The following is a 21,118-nucleotide window of genomic DNA, read 5'->3' as shown; positions in this document are numbered from 1 at the left end:
AGGAGAAGGGGAAAACAGAGGATGAGATGACTGGATGGCATCACTGACTCGATGGACATGAGCTTGACCAAGTCCAGGAGTTGGTGATGGAGAGTGAAGCCTGGTGTGGCTGCAGTCCATGGAGTCACCAAGAATTGGACACAACTGAGTGACCAAATTGACTGAACGGACTGATGCATGCAACAACGTGGACAAATCTGTGAACAATGACGCTGAGTGAAAGTGCAGCCAGAGGAAGAGGGGAAAAACATGCAATGCTTGCTGTCACTTATCGAACATTCTAGAAACTGAAAACTAAACTACAGGAACAGATCAGCTGATTCCTGGGAGTGGGGGAGAGAATGGAGAGGGAGGATTACAGAGGGGTTACGAGTAAACTCTGGGGTGCATGTATCCTTTCAAGCTATAGTTTTCTTTTTCTAGATAAATACCCAGGAATGGGATCCTGGATCATATGACAATGCTATTTTTAGTTTTTTCAGGAACTTCTTTACTGTGACATATAAACATACAGTGGAATATTACTCAACCATAAAAAGAATGAAACAATGCCATTTGCAGTAACATGGATGGACCCAGAGATGATCATACAAAGTGAAGTAAGTCACAAAAAGAAAGACAAATATTATATGATCTGACTTATATATGGAATTTAAAATACGGAGCAAATGAACTTATTTACAGAGTAGAAATAGATTCACAGATATACAAAACAAGGGAAAAGGCAGGGGAGGGATAAATTTGGAATCTAGGATTAAGAGATATAAATTACTATATATAAAATGAAAAAGAATATATATATACACACAATGTATGTACATATATATGTATATATAACTGAATATATGTACAACTGTATATATGTACTTCTGAAACTAACACAACATTGTAAATCAACTACACATCAATATAAATAAATGAATAAATAAATAAACAAAAATAAAGTGATTACCTGTTGGAAAAGAAAAAGAAAACTTTGAAGATGATGGATATATCTATTATCATGAGAGTAGAAATGGTTCCATATGTATGTACTTACTGACACTAAATAATTACAAAATTATTAAGTATGCACAGCTTATTGTTTGTCATTTATATGTCAATGGAGCTATAAAAAATAAAGTACATCTTCGTCCTTTCCCAGGCTACCTACTGAATCTGTGTGCTCACAGTCAGATTCCTTCTATTTCCTCTAAAATACTCTGCTGCTTTCTCCCTCGAGTCATTCCCTATCTCTGATTCCCTGTCCTTCCTCCATCTCTCTTCTCTGTGGTGTAAAACATTGAATCAAAATCCACTCTCCTACAAACCAGTTCCTCAGACCTCTGTGCTCTTCCGTTGCTATCTTTTATTTCTCCTCTTTACTCCAAACGTTTATGAGGGTACTGCGCACACCCACTCTGATATTTCCCATTTACTCCTCAACTCCTGGCCCCGTGGAACTGCTCCCCAATACTTTACTTTCTCCTGGGTAATGTGATGTCCAATATGCCAGCTTCAATCATGTCCTCTGTTCATACCCGCCAGGCTGCCATGACAACACTCTCTGGTTCAACCCTCCATCCAGGTACCCTCTTTAGGTCTCATTCAATAGCGCCTCTTCTTCCAAACCTCACCACCTATGAGCTCTCTAGTGATCAGCTCTTGACTTTCTCTCCATTCCCTACACTTGACAAAGGTATCAATTCAAGCTCTCTATGAAAATGGCTCACCATACCGCCTTTAGCACTGACCATTTTCTGTTCATTCAACACCTTTAATGAGAAGTCTCAGGAACTTCTCTGGTAGTCCAGTGGCTAAGACTCCAAGCTCGAAATGCAAGGAGCCCAGGTGCCATCCCTGGTTGGGGAACTAGATGCCAAAACTAAACTAGATGCACACACCTAAACTAAGGATCCAGCAGGTCACAGCAGGACTGAAGATCCATGTGCCACAGCCAAGACCTGGCACAACCAAATAAATGCATAAATAAAAGTAAACATTGAAAAAAGAAGTTCACGTTGACCCTGGTGGAACCATCTTTGATCTATGTGTTTGGCTGTCTGTGTAAAAGCTCTCTGATAGAGGGAGTCTGTTTGCTCACCACGTCACCTCGCTGTAGTACTGGGGGCACTGTGGACACACAATATGCAATTTAAAAGTAGCCGGGTTGATCTCTTAAGAGTTCTTTATGAGACAAAAGGATATTGAGTTTCTCATCTCCCCTGCTGGCTTAATATTTCCTTTAAGGTAAGCTTCCCTCGTGGCTCAAATGGTAAAGAATTTGCCTGCAATGTGGGAGAAGTGGGTTCGATCCCTGGGCTGGGAAGATCCCCTGGAGGAGGGCATGGCAACCCACTCCAGTGTTCTTGCCTGGATAATTCCAAGGACAGAGGAGCCTGGCGGGGCTACAGTCCATGGGGTCACAAAGAGTCAGACACGACTGAGCAACTAAGCACAGCACAGGCATAATTAATTCTTTCCTTCGAAATGTCATTTTTTAAACTTTTTCGGGGCTTAAACTCTTTTCAATGGCTTCCCATAGCTTTCAACCGGGAATCCCACCCTCTCACAGAACACACTGTAGGATCCTTGTGGCCGCTTCTCGTTATCCTTTGCCACTGTGCATCCCGACACCCTCTTTACCAGCCCTTAGACATACTGTCTCATTTTTTTTCTTTTTTAAGTCTTTGAATAAGCCCAGCTCTTTCCAACCTTGGGACCTATGACCTTGGTATTCCTTTTACCTGGAAGCTTTCTCTTCTCCCCTTAAATATCATGTCCTTGAAGAAATGTCCCCAGGCTACTCATTTGCAGGTGGTACCTCTGCTCTTTTTTTTAATCCTCCATAGCACCCGTCTTTTCCTCAAGAGCATGTCTCACCATATGTGTTTATAGAGCTCTTTGATTGCTACAATTTTCCTCTGTCTCCCACATTTAGTTATAAGAGGGAAAGAACTGGACTTCCATGGTGGTCCTGCGGTTAAGAATCCGCCTGCCTATTTGAATCCTTGAAAGGAAATTTTGTGTCAATGGCAATTATATAAAGATATATGAATATTTGTGTGTTAATCATGCTATATCAAATTAATAAATGTAAGCTATCAAATTAAAAAAAAAAAAGAATCCGCCTGCCAATGCAAGGGGCATGGGTTCAATCCCTGGCCTGGGAAGAGTCCACACGCCAAGGGGCAACAAAGCCCATGTGCCACAACTCCTGAGCCCGCACAAGAGAAGCCACCGCAAGGAGAAGCCTGTGCACCGCAGCTGGAAAGTAGCCCCACTCGCTGCAACTGGAGAAAGCCAGTGCACATAGCAATGAAGACCCAGTGCAGCCAAAAAACAATTGTTTTCAAAACAGATAGAAAAGACCATTTCCGTCTGGCTCACTCACATCATCAAATATGAGTCCTGGTCTCAGTAGATGTTTAAGAAATCTTTGTGAGTGAAGGAATGAATCTTCCACAGCAGTGTGTATGGTTGGTCCATGTGGAAGCTTAATAAATCATGCCTGATGGGAACATTTTTAGTCCTAAAATAACTTTATCAAGCCCTACCATTGCTTATCACACACACACACACAAAAACTCAACACACAAATGAACAACAGCCCCATCACTACCACTGGTAGTCAACACAACGAGAATAAACACCTACTACATTTGCAAACCCATCTAATAAATCCATCCCTAAGTTACAGCAGACAATGACAAACGAGGCAGCGGCGGCACTACTGACAATAACCAAGAGGTAGACACGACCCAAGTGCCCATCGATGGGTGGATGGACAGACAGAATGTGATCTGTCCAAACAATGGAATAGGATTCAGCCACAGAAAAAGAATGAGGCACTGGTCCATGCTACAATGTGGATGAACCTTGAAAACATTCTAAGTGAAAGGAGACAGACACAAGAGGTCATATACTGTATGACTGAGTCTTTTGAAAAAGTCAGAAGAGGCAAATGTATACAGAAAGAAAGCAGACTGGTGACTCCCAGGGGCTGCGGGGAGGGAGGGATGGAAGACCTCTGCCTGATGGATCCCGGGTTTCCTGTTGGGGCGATGGGAACGTCTGGGACTCTGCAGTGGTGATGGATGTGCTACATTGCAAATGTACGTAATGCCACTGGACTGTATGTGATAAAATGGTTAAAAATTTTATATGTATTTTGGCACAATAAAAAAGGGAAAGCAATAGAAAAATTTTCAATTTACATTATTTTGAAAAATCTCCAAACTGAACTTCCAAATGAATGAGGTACCAGGTAGCAAAGTTAGATGGTTGCCTTGGTTACAAGAAAGGGATGGCAGAGGACGAGATGGTTGGATGGCATCACCAACTTGATGGACATGAGTTTGAGCAAGCTCTGGGAGCTGGTTATGGACAGGGAAGCCTGAGGAGCTGCAGTCCATGGGGTTGCAAACAGCTGGACACAAGTGAGGGATTGAATTGAACTGAACTTGGTTACAAAAAAATAGATGATGTTTCAAACCAATACACTTCTTCACAAATACTAGTTTTTCAGAGGTTAGGAGAAACAGGCCTAAGTGCCTTGCACCTATAAACTGTTCTGGACAGAAGCTGGGTGTGTCTAGGCTTCTCAAGAATTCCACAGAACAAGGTTTCCTAAATGTTTACATATACCCCTCCTGAGATGCACATGGCATGGTTACTTCCAGTGGTATGCAAATAAACATGGTGTACTTTTAATCATCATTTTTGTTTAGAGTGATTAGCTTTTATGAATAGCCAGCAATACTGGTTTCCATTGGCAATGGTGATAGACTGTTTCTTTTCTGTTTGTTTGCTTGTTTTTAATCCATTCCATCCATTCATAGGCAAGAAAGTTGACGTTTGGGTGCACAGAGGTGTGTTACCACCACCATCAAAACGCAAAACAGTTCTACAAAATTCTCTTGCTGCCTTTTGGCAGCCCAGGTCACCCATACCTCGGGGGCTAAGCAGTAAAGAAGACACTAGGGACACAAGCCACAATGTGGGTGCAACTCCAATGAATTTGGCTAAGATAAGGAGCGCTGGGGCGGGAACCCCGCAGGGGGTGGCTGCAATGGACAGATGGATTGGGGGGTGATGGAAACATTCCTAAGATAGACTGTGGCAATGGTTGTACAATTCTGTAAATACCATAGTGATCCCTGAATTGCACACCTGGAATAAGTGGATTTTACAGTATGTAAATGGTATCTCCAAAAAGGCAATTAAAAAAAAAAGATTACATAGTGTATGATTTCACACAGACGACATAATTTCAGAAAAAGCGAAACTGCAGAAGCAGAAAAGACATGAAGGTTTCCCTTTAGCCAAACACGCAGTTAATGGGAAAATGTTTTGATTGAACCCAGCCTCACGAGAGGATGCGCGCAGGTGAGTGAGGTGAACCTGGCGGGGCTGGGATGCCAGGGATGAGCTTAGGGACGGCTCTGCAGGAGGGAGCCCCCTAGCTGCATAGAGGTGCGCCCCGCAGTCATTCCAGGATCCTGGGGTCCCACCCCACCCCCTGAAACCAGCGCAGACTTACTGTGGCCGTGCCCGAGACGGTGTGCGCGCTCGTGTCCGCTGCGCTCTGCTCCGAGTGTGACTGCGCGGGAGGGTACAGGTTTAACGTGTGCTCCGGGACGGTGGTCTGGCCCGTGTACTCTGGTGCGGGGTGGGGGTGAGGGGCCGTGTATTCCGCGGGGATGCCGTTCTGAGGGGGGGCAAACTGGGCCGAAGCGTAAGGCTGAGCCATTGTGTCAGGGGCAGCTGCTGCTTCCTGATTACCCTGGAAAATCAGAGAGAAGGAGAGAAACCATGAGCGGGCAGCAGGCGGAACCTTCTCCCCAGGCCCAGGAACAACAGCTCCCCGGATGTCGCGTGGGTGCCAGGGTGGTGCCAAGAGCCTGAGATGGGTACATCCTAGGCCATCTTCATCAGACGGTATAAGGATGCAGTAACCATCACCAGGGTCTCCAAGAACCCGCCTGCCAATGCAGGAGACACGGTTCCATCCCTGGGTCAGGAAAATCCCCTAGAGAAGGGAATGGCAACCCACTCCAGTATTCTTGCCTGGGAAATTCCACGGACAGAGAAGCCTGGCAGGTTCAGGAGGCCGCAAAGAGTCAGACAGGACTTAGCAACTAAACAAGGACAGGCCAGTCATCACTGAGACAGCCCCACTGTCCAGATGCAGAAAGCGAGGTTCTGAAAGGTGGAAGACCCTTCCGCATATCATCCAGCCCAAGAGCCACACACCGTGAGAGTCTGTGTTCTTCTGCACTGGATTTTTCTGGCAGGTCTTTCTAATTTCATTCCCATTTTGGAACGTGTGAGCCTGTAGTTGTCGCCAGTGACAGCAGAGCCTTGATTTGATACTTAAAATGCCAAGAGAGATTAAATTGAACGTGTGTGTTCTTGAGAGGAGAGACAATTCGTGTAAGCATTAGAATTTAATCAACATTTTATGTGCTTTGGTTCACATAATGGGATGGGGGTGGTGGTCCTTGCAAGGGTCACTGTGTGTGTGCGTGTGCGTATGATGGTCTCAGAGCCAACATGAAGCAGCTGATGAAAATTCAAGACCTAATTTGGACAACGATGGCCCTCAACGATAGTCTCATTTTAAGTGTCTCTGCAAAACATGGATTTGACTCTTAGCCTCATTAATCAATGCCTCCCCCCTGTTCCCTGACTAATTTTTTTTTTTATAAGCAGAGCATTATATAACAATTCGCCCTTCAGATCTAGGCAAAACATGCAATGTGATAATTACAATCAAGTCAAAAGAATAAAAAAAGAAGAACTCAAATGCTTCCCTTTCAGGAAACCTCTCTCTCCACCCCCACCCCCACAACTTTACTACCCTACACACACACACACACACACACACATACACCCCATCAGGGTCTGTAACCCAGAGGTCTAAATTTTCCATGGTCTTAAGAAATGGGATTGCACAGTCAGAGACAGAGAGAGAGGGAAAGCTTAGCAATTAAGCCCACCAAATAGTTTCCTCTCCCATTGTCTGTGGTCAATTAGATGTGACTTCAGCCCTCCTGTAATGATACCAGGGCAACAATGTCAGAATCTCTCCCATCTCCAGAGTCCCTGCCACTGACATTTGAGAGCATCTCCAGCCCAAGCAACTTGAGTGCAGCAAAACCCATTATGACAGAGAGGGTAGAAAAAAAAAAGTTAATTCTCAGAGCAGTGCCAAGAGCTGGTGCATTTGTTTAGAAGGAACCTTAATTAGAATGTTAAAGATGACACTTGGAAGAGAACAGTGCTTAGGATAAGTTTAAAACATTTTACAAGTGAAAACACCCCCAGCAGGGCCTTTCCTCCCCTGGACTAATTTCTCCAAATGTCTGTGCCATCGGAAGCAAAAATGCACAGCTGTGGCTTTCTTGGCAACATGTTTTCATGGCACCTGGGGGCTGTGAGGGTCCGACTGTGCTGGGGTTGGATTGTTTGAGGTGCAAAGTTAACTGTCTGTCCTTGGAAAACCACATTCACCGTCACTGTTGCTCACTGTTCAGCCTCTTCAAGGATAAGCCCGGTTCCTCTTGGGGGACACTCCCACTCCCAGCTCACCTCGGGGTCACATGACCCAGCCTGGCTGACCAGAGGACTCGCCTCTCATGGCCACAGTGATGGGGGCTCATGCCCGTCTCTCTAAGCTGGTTAGCGAGTTGACCCCTTGCCACTCCAGTGAGGCGTAATCCTGGGACCTGACTGGTATTCGGGGAGGAAGTTCCTTCACTACGATGACTGGCAGCTGAAAAACATAATACCAGCTTGGGGCTACCAGAAAATGCCTCTTGAAAGGGGGTCTCCCTAAAGCAGAAGCTGACCCGGAGGAAAACGGAGCCCAGAAATGGAGACGCAGACCCACTGAGTCCCCCTGACATCATCTGAAGTCATGGATCCAGCTCTTCCTGCAGTCAGTAATGCTGCTGTTTAAATTCCATAACTCAGTAAATGTCTGTGTAAGCCCACTTTTCTATTACATGCAAGCTAAAAGGTCTTGACTGATACCAAAAAAAAAATCCTCTACTGTGTCTTAGCCGACTAGCATTCTTTTCTTCTAGAGGGCTGCTCAAGGAACATAGACTTGTGCACAGAAATTCCATATGATGCAACTTCTTTCTGGCTCATGAGAAGCCCTAGAAGCTTTGGGACCTTGAGAATCCTCCAAAGGGAAATACACTGGGACAGATTTCACTTCTGCCCAAAGATCTATTTCAGACTCTCCTGCCCCTCCCCTCGCTTGTCTCTGAAAGACAGTCTTGTAAAAAACACCAAGGGAGCCTGAAATGCTCACAGGATTAGGGGTAGAGAGAGATGGTCAAAATAGACACAGCTTTCCTTGCTCCGCCTTCAGTAGAAATGCTTTCACGGGAACGTATACGCCCACCTAGCCTTTCCGCATGGCAGAGCCATCTCAGGAAGAGAGAACCAGTCCCATGTGCTTCTGCAAAACAGTAGCCGCTCCGTGCTAGGATCTGACCCCTCTCTGCATTGCCCAGGGAAGGGCCTGACCTCAAGAAGTGTATGGTCTCTTTTATTTTCTCAACAACACCATGTCTTTCTGCTCGCTGCCTCCTGTGCTTGGGAAGTTCTCCCCTACTCCCTTGCCTGGCTAGTCTCAGCTTCTCTCTCTCTTTTTTAAAATATTTATTTATTTACTTTTGACTCTGCTGGGTCTTCATTGCTGCACGGGCTTTTCTCTAGTTGCAACGAGTGGGGGCTACTCTCAACATGCGGTGTGTGGGTATCTCACTGTGCTGGCTTCTCTTCGGCAGTTCAGGCTCTAGGCACATGGGCTTCAGTAGTTGTGGCTCCTGGGCTCGAGAGCATGGGCTCAGTAGTCACGGCAAATGGGCTTTGTTGTGCCCTGGCACGTGGGATCTTCCCGGACTAGGGATTGAACCCGTGTCTCCTGCATTGGCAGGCAGATTCTTTACCACTGAGCTACCAGGGGAGCCCTCGGCTTCTCTTTGAGGTTCCCCCAGTCAGTCTTTTTGACACTTAAACCACATCAGTTGCCTGTCCTCTAAGCTCTACCGCAGCTTTGCTCACTTCCCACGTAACTGGAGGTACCGCCATTGCCTGCTGACTTGCCTGTGAACATCCGGAGGGTGGGAGACTGTGTCGCATTCTCTGCTCTATCTCCAGGCTTCCGAAGCACACTGGCTGCAAAGTCAGCAGACCCCAGTGCTTGCTAAGTGAGTGCATGCCTGGCCAGTGAACTCTGGGCTCTGTGTGGCTTCACTGGGCAACAGGATGGAAGGGGTGGGGATAGGAGAGGGATGGGCAAATGAACTCTGGAAGAAATCTGGCCCATGACTTGTTTTTGTAAATAAAGTTTTATTGGGACACAACCATGCTCACTGTGCCCCAATGGCAGAGTTGAGTCACTATGACAAGAGACCATACAGCCCACAGAGCCTAAACTATTGAACTATCAGGCCCTTTACAGAAAAGGTTTTCTCATCGTTGTGACAGACTTATCATGAATCATGGGGCCATCACTTCAGAAGCTGTGGTTGCACAAAGAGTTTGGGCAGGAAATACAGTCAGTGGTGAAGCAGGGAGAGAAAAGGGGATGCCTTCTCCCTAAACCAAGGAAGGGGTGGCCCAGTGTTAAGCATGGTGGAAGAAGGATGCCATAGAATCTTTTCCAGAATCTTCTCTGAATCACCAGACATCTACATTGTACACACAAGTGCATCAAACCCAGCAAAAGTGGGCTTATGAGAAGACTAATGATGGCATCACACGTCTCTGCTCCATCTGAAAGACACCCTCTTCAAACCAGAGCCCAGAAGACAAAGCAAGTGACACTCACGCCTAGTGGGCACCAGGCATGGTGCTGAGCGTTTTACAGCAAGAGTCCTCAAGCAAGGATGATCTCTTCCCAGGAGACATGAAGCAATGACTACAGACACTTTTGTTTGTCACAACTGGGGATTAAGGGGAACCACCAGCATCTACAGCATCTAGGAAGCCAGAGATGCTGCTGAACACCCTAAGATGCACAGGATCACCCCACCCCACCACCAAGGATTATCCAGCTCTGAAGGTTAATAGTGCCAAGGTCTAGACTCTGCTTTGCATGCTTTGCATCTGGAATCCCACTTTATTTCATTGTAAAGGATACCATGGCCCAGAGCCGGTAAATAATATTGTGAGGCCACAGCCACAGGTATCTCTGAGGAAAGCCAGGAGTTGAACCAGAGCTCATGTTTATCCCATGCCAAGGTATCTCTCATCTGGCAAGAAGATCCCCTGGTGGGGAGATACGTTTCTGATTTTAAATAAATAAGCCACTCTCTGTCACATATACAGTGACCCTGAGACCCGTTTTCCATCAGGTGGCATGGCAGGTGCTAGGGTCAATCAGTTGCTCAGTCGTGTCCAACTCTTTGTGACCCCATGGACTGTAGCCCTCCAGGCTCCTCTGTCCATGGTATTTTCCAGGCAAGAGAATGGGAGTGGGTTGCCATTTCGTTCTCCAGGGCATCTTCCCGACCAAGGGATGGAACCCTTGTCTCTTTCATCTCTTGCACTGGAAGGCAGATTCTCTACCACTAGCGCCCATGGGGAGCCCCCAGGTGCTAGGGTATTTGATTCAAAGAGGCCAGGCTTCCGATTGCCAGGCTGGGGAGGGGCAAGGGGGATCCTTTGGCGAGTGTTAGAATAGCAGCTTGGGAAATTTCCACCACCTCAAGCCTGAAGCCTGGCTTCTGAAGGCTCTGAGGTTCCCAGGGCCAAGGGCAAGGACCAATTAGGGGCAGCACTGGAGCCAGGACAAACCCCCAACCTCCACCCAAACATGCACCAATCTGGCAAAACCAGGGTGCTCAGCTCTAAGAGACAGTGTCCAAGGTAGCCAAGGAGCCTACAGGTAGCACTCAAGTCCTTGGAGCCTGAGATGCACGCCCATTCCTGGAGTTCTCAGACAGATGTCGGGTGGACCCCCTGCGGTTACTTATTAACACTGACAACCATTCCAAAGAGACCCTAATTAATATTCCCAACATTTGCACTTTGGGCTAATTACATCTAATATTTAATTAAGATCATCGTTCTTCCTATGGAATTATTTTTCACCTTCAAAGGGCTTCGGAGATGTCTTTCTTTCCTCCCTAGTGATGCTCCTGGATTCTTAGCATGGTTGAAATGAATTTTCTGGAAAAAAAAATATTCACCTTGTGCTTGTGTGCTAAGTTGCTTCGGTCATGTCCAATTCTTTGGGACCCTATGGACTATAGCCCACCAGGCTCCTCTGTCCATGAGATTTTCCAGGCAAGAGTACTGGAGTGGGTTGCCGTGCCCTCCTCCAGGGGATCTTCCTGACGCAGGGATCGAACCTGTGTCTCTTGTATCTCTGGCATTGGCAGGTAGGTTCTTTACCACTAGCGCCACTTGGGAAGTCCATATTCACATTAAGGGCATCTTTTCCACTCCAGGTCAAGACAAGTCTTAAGTCACGTGAACATGCTCCAGGGCAGGGAATGGGGGGAAATGAGGAGAAGCTGAAGCCAATTTCATGTCAGTGGTGGGGATAGGCAGCCATTTTCCAGAGCATGCTGACTAGACATTCCCTGATTTGCAGACGCTCCCTTCATCCCTCTGTGCTGTTCTTAGTTGCTCAGTTGTGTCTGATTCTTTGAGACCCCATGGACTGCAGCCCACCAGGCTCCTCTGTCCATGGGATTCTCCAGGCAAGAATACTGGAGTGGGTTGCCATGCCCTCCTCCAGGGGATCTTCCCAATCTAGGGATCGAACCCGGGTCTCCCGCATTGCAGGCAGATTCTTTCCTGACTGAGGATCATCCCCCTACCTTAATGCCAAATGCCTGCTTTTCCCAAATAAGTGGCATGATCAGGGAGATGCTGATATTTCCTGAGTCAGGGTGCTTGTGGGGGTACTGAGTTGACAGCGGAGGGTGATTCTGCCTTGCATGTACCTCCACATTATCCCTGAGGCTGGGAAAGATTGAGGGCAAGAGAAGAAGGGGACGACAGAAGATGAGATGGTTGGATGGCATCACCGACTCAATGGACATGAGTTTGAGCAAACTCTGGGAGATAGTGAAGGACAGGGAAGCCCGGTGTGCTGCAGTCCCTGGGGTCGCAACTTAGCAACTGAACAACCACATCATCAGGGGGGTGCTTCAAGTGATTTTGCAACCCTAGCATCTGATGTTCAATGCCTGGACTTCCCTGGGTTACTGCCGAATACACAAAAGGGAAGAAAAAAGAAGCCAAGACCTCGTGTTTTCAAACCCACCCTTGGCTGTTGCAGAACTGGGTAGAAATTTGAAATCAAGAGCATCTATTAGGATAAATGGAAAAGAAACTTCTTCGTCCTCATGGGCCAAACATCAATTAGAACAGCAACTCAACAGCAGCCAGATGACGTGGGAACCCCCCCCCCAATTTCCCGAAACACCCCGGTGGGTAGTTTGCACTCCAGCTACAGAGAGGAAAGCGGGTTATTAAAATGCAACCAAGTCTGATTCACCAAAGGAAAAAAAAGTGCCATTTCAATTTAAATATTTTACTGAAGCATGAAATAGCCAGGATATTATTGCTATTTTAAGACAAATACCGTAATCTGACCATTAGCATAGTGTGTGGACTTTGCTGCTTGCAGGCATTCAGTGAGACGCCCCACAAATACAAGGAGAATTTCCTTGGTCGCTGAAACATCCCACACCCTTAATTTTCTCAGGAGGCAGAGCCAGAGAGAAAATGGGAGGTGTTTTCTTTTGTATTTTGGTCAGTTTTTTTGTTGTTGTTGTTGTTAGACATCCCCTTCTCCCAGGCACAGCCCTGAGTGCCTTAATAAAGTAGTTTTGGGAAACTAATAAATGAACCAAGACTGGCAGCCCATCGGACTTGGCAAAATATTTTGGCTCACCATCTAATGCAAAGCACATTTCAACTGCAGAAAAGAGTCCTTACGTGGCAGAGCATGGAACGGATTTATTCTTTTCACCGTGAACTGTCTGACTTTTACTAAGGGGGAAAAGTGCCTGCCAAGGTGGACTTTAAGTATTTTTCTTTCCCGTCTGTGTGTGTGTGTGTTTTCCCAGCTCTAATCATCAAACTTCTAGAGCATCCTTTCTCCTTTTGCGTCTGAAATTTATCGTTCCCAGTCCATTTCTCATTCCCTCAAATCTCTTCTGGCCTAAACACAGCCCCTCTAGTAAAGAAATGCACGGGAATGGTTCAGTCCTCTTAAACCAACTGGTTACACCTCTCCACACCATCTAGAACAGCGGTGTCTCCCGCCCTGGGACCCACCCCTCCCACCAACTCCGACTCGAGAAAGGAGATTGTCCATTCCTGGCTGCCTGCAGTTCTCCGTCTTGCTGACAGTTTGGTCGACTTGAGTTTCTCAGCCTGGTCTGTTCTACTTCTCTGGCAAGAAATTGCGCATATTCAGAGAAAAGCCTCCAGTGCTGGACCGAAAAGAACTAAAACTGCATCATACCCCTGGGGGCACTGAAACCAAAGAAGGGAAATGCAAAATTACATCATTAACCTGCGGGTTCGAAGACCAGCTCAGTTCTTACACATCAAGCAGAAAAGCTCCTGCACACACACACACACACACACACACACACACACACACACACACACACACACACACACACACACACACACACTTGGCTGAATTCCTCTCCTTTCCCTCCCGGCATGATTCAAGGAGCAAAATCCACATCACACACAGAGCAACACAGACTTCATACCAAGAAAGGCTTCCGCTCCATTCAAAGCAGTTTCGAGTGAAACAGAAACATGGGGGAAATATACCTGCGGTACCATCCTGCTTCCTTTCTCCTCCATAAACTTAGCAGCTGTCCTCGTGCCACACCACAGAGCATCTGGCAGGAGAGAGCCTCGATGAGGAGTGAGGGTGTGTGCGCTGTGCAACGTGGGGACGGCGGGGGTGCGGGAGGCGGGGGGGCCGGGGCCGCCCGGCTGACCTCCTCCTCAACATCTGACTGCTCCCCAAACCAGCCCCAGAGGGGACTCCTTCCTGGAGCTGATCCATCAATCACAGCCCGCCCCTCCTCTGGCCCCTGCTCTCCGCTTCCGAGTGTACGCTGAGCAGATGATTATATAGACGAGGAAGGGGGAAAAAAAAAGAAAGAAAGAAAACCCACACAGCGCTCGACTACATTAATAGCTGTTTAAAAAACATTAGAAATGCTATCCTCTGCACCGCCCGGAGCTGGAATTTTTCATTACTAAACTAAATATATGGTATGCAAGCAAACTTAGGAATTCCACTGGGAAGCTCGCGCGACTCTCCTATTTTTGTTTTATATTGGGATGGGCGGGGGTGGGGGGAACGCCAAAAGGAGCAGGGGAGGAGACAGAAGAGGGATGAAGACAGAGCTCGAAGAGATAAGAGAGATGGTGATGGATATGTTTTTAAAAAACACACCCTGAGAACACTGCAGATAAATGTATAACAAAGCTGAGTGGTTAATTGTAAACTGATCTTAAAATACTGTCAGGGGCGAGTGTGTGGAAGATGCTCAGGCCTGGCTCCTTGGCAGACTCTCTGCGTGATCTCAGGCAAGTTGTTGCAATGCCCTGGGCTCCAGTTTTTGGGTTTTTTTTTGTTTTTTTTTGCTTCTGTTTAATGGGGAACATGATGAGTGACTTCACAGGGTAATTGTGAGAAGATCATGATAAAAATCAAATCACGGGAAAACAAACACACACGGCGCCCTGTCTCAGAGGATGCGCTAGATAAACAGCTTCATTCATCACATTCAATAACGTGGTGAGCAAAATCCAAAACCATCTTTGTCCCTGAGGACCCAACAGGAAGGACCTACAGTAGACTCTGAAGAAAAGGAACCCACCCTTGACCCCAGTACCCCAGTGATGATCAAGGGCACGAAGGGAAATCAGCCTCTTGTTTTTCTCTTGTCTTGAACTTCTGTCTCTTCTAAGTTCATTTTTTTTTTCTTGTTTTCCCAATGAGCAAAAATAAAACCTCGTACAAAATCCCCTGTGATTTCAATGCCAAATGCTGCCTCTTTATTTAAAGCTGCAAATACTTTGTTCTTCCTTTATTATTAAAACTACAACCACCGCAGTGAAATGTCAACACAATCTCAGTTTTTATTTAGTCATGTCTTTCTGGCTTGCCCAAGGAGAGGTTTCAAGAGACCCATCCACTCTTTGCATGGACAGCCGCTTATCACTGAGACGCCTGCTTGGAAAGGAGAGATCTCGCTACACTGGAGGGAATGGATGAGGTTTCTGAAGTGATTAAACTTGTAATTAAATTGTATAACAGAGGAGGAGGTGAGGGCGGAGAAGGCTGCCCGGAAGAATTCCACTTTCCTGCTGATCTGTTGGTGGTGTGAGCTCAGGGAACCCCTGGGTGATTTTTTTTTTTCCAATTCCCAGCTTCCCAGGGTTGGAAAGAAAATCTGGATAAACAGTATTTGTACCATTCTTACATTCCTATTTCCAATCACAGTCTGGGGATGTGATTATTAATCAATTAATTAATTAATGCAGGATGAAATTAAGCAGCCCTCTCAGGTTCCTTGGGATTCACTGGTAGCTCAGTTGGTAAAGAATCTGTCTATACTGTAGGAGACCTGGGTTCAATTCCTGGTCAGGAAGATCTGCTGGAGAAGGGATAAACTACCCACACTCTGGTATTCTTGGGCTTTCCTGGTGGCCCAGCTGGTAAAGAATCCATCTGCAATGCAGGAGACCTGGGTTCGATCCCTGGGTCGGAAAGATCCCCTGGAGAAGGGAAAGGCTACCCACTCCAGTATTCTGGCCTGGAGAATCCCATGTACTATACAGTCCGTGTGGTCGCAAAGAGTCAGACACAACTGAGCGACTTTCACTTTCACTCAGGTTCCTTAAAGGGATGAGTCAGCTCCCCTCTCAAAACCGCATCACCAGAGAACCAGAGCCCCTTCTCACAGGACTCACTCAATAGGTGGACTCAGCAGTCATTCTGAGCCACAAGCTCCTTGTCCAACTGATAACTGAAGAGCTGAGCTTCTGTCTTTCAAGCAAATACAGGGGTCTTGCTTTCTCCTAGAAAGCAAAAAGTGTGAGATCAAGACAGACAGATTCCTTGGTGTTCTGGGAAGTGATAGAGAAAATGCAAAAAATCCCCCAAAACCCAAAACCCAAAAAAGTCAAAACACCTAGTAGAGGAGAGTGTTTCAGGTGGAGACAATCAGAGTGATGTAACAGGACATTACTCTTTAGTCCACGGGCCATAGGGTCACTTAGGGGTGGTTCTACAGAGCCAGAGGCTAGAACACCACCCCAGACCCACCGGCTTAAAATCTCTGAGGGTGGGTGGGATCCAGCCTTGAGCACTGTGTGAAGGTGCCTCAGACTGTTCTTATACACAATTTTGGGGTGAAATGTATTGTTTTCAAATTACAGGTGTGATCCCTTGGGATGTAAAACTCTGGTAGGGGGTTATCACATCAACATTCTCTAAATGAAATAAACTGTACTACACTGGGAAAGAATAGAATAGAGTAAGAGAAATGTTTCATGAAACTTTTATGCGGGTGAATTGGGTTGTGATGTAAAACCTTTTATGGATTGCAATAAAATAAGTAAAATAAAAAACTCTATGCTGGGTAATTTCCCTGTTGGTTACCATCTAACTTTTTATTGGTGCTGTGACTACAGGGTTGGAGGCAAATGCTGAAAAACCAGAAACTCAATGGTGAAACTATTGTGTACCCCATTTCCTCATTTATTAATACAAATCAAAAATATTCTCCTTATTACAAAAAACAAAAAAACAAATATTCTCCTTCCTGATGAGGCTCTTGTGATGCTCTAGGGATCAAATATATGGGAATGTGTTTCATAATTTAGAAAGTCCTTGAGCATATATGCCTCACTGTAGGGATGAAATCAGTCCCCTTTCTAGTCCAGCAAGGTTCTTCCTTCTCTGAAAAACACATGGGCAGGTGTGTTGGATTCATTCTACTGTGTGCTAGGCACTTTAATCTCCATAACCACCCCCCAAGAGATAAATATTATGGTCTTTTTAAAGGTAAGAACACTGAGGCTCCAAATAGATGAAAAAATATTTGCCACTATGGGAGTTTGTAAATTTGGTTAAGTGGTGGGACCCTTATTGAAGAGTTCCTGTCACCGAATCCATGCTAAGATGAAGATGGAGATGATAACGATGATAAAGAGGATGAAAGTGATGACGGTGGTGGTGATGATAAAGATGGAGACGATGGTGGTGAAGAAGAAGAAGATGATGATACAGAGATGATGATGGTGGTGATGAAGCTGATAATGATACAGAGATGATGATGGTGATGAAGAAGATACAGAAGGAGATGATGGTGGTGATGAAGATGATGGTGATGATAAGAAAACTTTTCTTGAGTATTAACTAGGTACTAGTCACTGTTCTAAGCACCAAAGATACAAAATTCAGCAAAGCAGCTTTGCCTATATTATCTTATTTAATAAGAACCCAATGTGGTACCTACCATCATTCTCTTTTTAAGCGAGGTGGAGTTATCAGGTTGGCCAAAAGTTTCATTCAGGTTTTTCATAACATCTTCCAGAAGAACCTGAATGAACCTTTTGGTCAACCCAGTACTTCCTGCTACTCATACAACTAGTAAGAGCTAGTTACTGAAATCCATCAGACTCCTAAGCCCCACATCCTTAAACACTTGGAGATGGGTCAGCTTACAAACTGATCTTGTAGTTTGTAAGGTCAGTATACAAACCTTGGTTTCCTAACTATATGAGCTTACCAAAAAATAATCTCTGGAACAAAGAGCTCTGAAATTGTTCTGGGACCATAATTCACAAAAAACCAACAAACAACCACGATGACAGGAATCCACGTCACAGATTGGAGTCAAAGCAATTTGTTTCATCTTGCCTTCCCAGCCTCCGCAGGCAGGCACAGAGGGGAGAGAGGCCAGGAGACACCTTGATGCGGCTGAAAACCCCAGCCCCAGAAACACGAAGCAGGGGAGGGGGCGACGGATCTGCGACAGTGAGGTGTCACGCTTACGAAACGTTCCATCCTGACTTTCCGTGTGGAGACACAGAAGGCAACGGAGAGGTTGTTTTTCTCAACTCCTTAAAAATCAAATATTTATGGCACTTGGTGCTAATCAGTAGCCTTGACATGGTGGCTTATGAGGTGGTATTTCCAAAGAGAAACATACTTGTGTCAAAAAAAAATAATAATAATTATTAGCCTCTGGAGCAAGTGAAGTTCCCAGTCAACAGTCTCAGGCACGTAAGAATGGGGACTTTCTTATCTTGCTCCCTGCATCCACAGGGTCTTAGAGGACCCTGACTTGTCCTTTAAAATCCTTGTCAAAATCTGACATGATGTATAATTTGATTTTGACATTATGTGTATTTTTACATTACGTATATTGGGTTGGCCAAAAACTTCATTTGGGTTTTCCTGTAATACTGTGGTCCTCACCAAGGACTGGTTTCGTGGAAGACAATTTCTCCAGGGACCAGGGAGGGAGGGAGTACGGTTTGGGGATGATTTAAGTGCATTCCATTTATGGTATACTTTATTTCTGTTGGGCTTCCCTGATGGCTCAAATGGTAAAGAATCCGCCTGCAATGCAGGAGACTTGAGTTCGATCCCTGGGTCGGGAAGATGCCCTGGAGAAGGGAATGGTTACCCACTCCAGTATTCTTGCCTGGCGAATTCCATGGACAGAACAGCCTGGGACACTATACCCTATAGGGTCACAAAGGGTTGGACACGACTGAGTGACTAACACTCACTCACTCACTTATTTCTCTTACTATTACATCAGCTCCACCTCAGATCATCAGGCATTAGATCCTGGAGGTTGGAGGACCCTTCTGTAAGATATGATGTAAAATTCTCAACCAACTTTGGGGCCAACCCTATATTTTGAGATCTGTCTCCAACCAGACTGTAAACTTCATGAGGGCAGGAACCCCTGCTGTTTTTTTTCACCACTGTTGTCTGGAGCATCTTAAAGAGTGGTACACACATGCATATATTAAAAATGTTTTGTCCCTTGAAAAATTCTCAGGTCCCGATAAGGACTAAGACATGCTCTGATTCACCCAGTAACTCAGGGAGCTGAGAAACAAAGTCAAACTATCAAATGTTGCTCTGCACTGTTGAAAATAAAAAATTTTCCCTATTGAAATATCCCAACATTGTACTGAAAGACTTCTTCTTGGAAAGCCGTGTGGCATAGGGCTTCACTTCTCTGTCTGTGGAAATAGCTGTAAATGCCTTATTATTGCCCGTTATTAACTTAAAAAAAAAGTACCAGACAGAATAGCAGCTTGTCATTGAATTCCTTCGCAGCATTAGATAATGGTAGCCACTTGATATACATGTCTAACTTCATTTTTACCGGAACAGTGTATTTACGGAACTTATTTGTTATCAAACCCATTTCACAGATAGAGAAGAGAAAGGTTTCTGGAAGCTAGTAAGTGGCAGATGTGTGCTCACTCACTCACTTGTGCCCAACTCTTTGTGGCCCCACTGACTGTAGCCCGCCAGGCTACTTTGGCCATGGAATTTTCCAGGCAAGAATACTGGAGTGGGTCGCCATTTCCTCCTCCAGGGGATCCTCTTGACCCAAGGATCCAACCCGTGGCTCTTGTGTCGCCTGTCCTGGCGGGCGGGTTCCTTACCAGTGAGCCACCAAGAGGCAGAGGCAGACCTCAAATCCACATCTTTCTCCAAAGCTGAGTTTCCTTCAAGGATGCTATGATTGACCTCTGTGTGGGCTAAGATGAGCGTTGATATCTGTAAGGGCTATGGTATAACTATTCAATCACAAAGTATTTTCTGAAGTATTCTAGCCAAAGTTGGAAGTCACCAAAAAGGCACGAGACCTTGTTCTTGTCATCTCAAGATCCAGAACCCAAGAGGGGTTAGTAGTGTTAATAATGATGATGGTGATTAAAACATTATTAATAACAACAAGAATATAATTAGAAGGGCTTCCCTGATGGCTCAGTGGTAAAGAATCCGCCTGCCAATGCAGGCGACACAGTTTCAATCCCTGATCTGGGAAGACCCCACACGCCACAGAGCAACTAAGCCTGTGCGCCACAGCTATCGAGCCTGTGGTCTAGAGTCTGGGAGCTGCAACTATGGAAGCCCACGTGCCCCAGAGTCCAAGCTCTGCAACAAGAGAAGCCACTGGAATGAGAAGCTGCTCACTGCAACTACAGAGTAGCCTCTGCTTGCCCCTAGAGAAAAGTCTGTGCAGCAATGAAGACCCAGGACAGCCAGAAATAAAAATAAATAAATAAATAAGGATATAATTAGAATGGCTCTTAACATATGCATTCTATTGCCCTAAATGTTGTATAAATGTTAACTCCCTCAATGCACTCCACAGCCTCCATCATTTTCTAGATGGGCAGCTTTGAAAGACTATGCAAATAATCTGAGGTCACCCCAAGAGGAAGGATGAAAACCATAGTTTGACCAATCTAATTCTGACTGCAAAGTAAGAAGTTGAAAAAAAATAAAATTCAGGAGAGTTGCTGTGTCTTGCTCATCCAGTTTCCCCCAATGTAATCTCTCACATAACTATAGGAAACTGAGAAACCAGAAGCTGACATCGTAGGACCACTTTCATGGTTGCATACACAAAGGGAATTCAGGGCAGCAAAAGTTCAGCCATCCTCTTTTGCATCAATAGCATGGCCTCACTGTCATTCCCATCTATTCCTGAGTGACAGTTGGAGCTGCCCACCACCGTCCCAAATATAGTGGCGCATACAGAAGGGCAGATGAACTAATTGACAATTGAACCAAGCAAATAAATATTAGCAAAAACTGTTTCCATAATGGAAGGAACAGAGCGACGTATTTTAACTCATCATTCCACAAAGACCCTTCATCTCCTGGGTATGGAGGAAACCTTCAATCCACAATTGACCTCCTTTCACAAGGAGCTATTTTCTAAAGAAGCAAAAAAAAAAAAAAAAAGTTCTCGCCACCATCACCAGGGTAACATCAGCGTTAAATTTCTATCCAAGATGAATTTCAAAGACTTGCACCATTGCTAATATTACTACATTTAACCATATCCACAAC

General features: G+C 45.5%; 1 protein-coding gene across 19 annotated transcripts in view; it reads right to left on the bottom strand.

The window, feature by feature from the left end:
- RBFOX1 (RNA binding fox-1 homolog 1) overlaps positions 1 to 21,118 on the bottom strand; it is a 1,671,014-nt gene that overhangs the window by 200,024 nt on the left and 1,449,872 nt on the right. For 18 of the 19 annotated variants that reach the window (XM_043914258.1, XM_043914265.1, XM_043914257.1 and 15 more), the window contains one exon: positions 5,522 to 5,764. In XM_043914258.1, coding sequence (XP_043770193.1) covers positions 5,522 to 5,764 — 243 coding nt within the window. Of the gene's footprint in view, positions 1 to 5,521; positions 5,765 to 13,809; positions 14,015 to 21,118 lie in introns of those variants that run through there. The other variant, XM_043914260.1, reaches the window with a different exon arrangement.

The sequence above is a fragment of the Cervus elaphus genome, chromosome 10 (assembly GCF_910594005.1).
Source record: "Cervus elaphus chromosome 10, mCerEla1.1, whole genome shotgun sequence".
NCBI lineage: Eukaryota > Metazoa > Chordata > Mammalia > Artiodactyla > Cervidae > Cervus > Cervus elaphus.
This window is presented reverse-complemented; position numbering and strand designations above follow the sequence as displayed.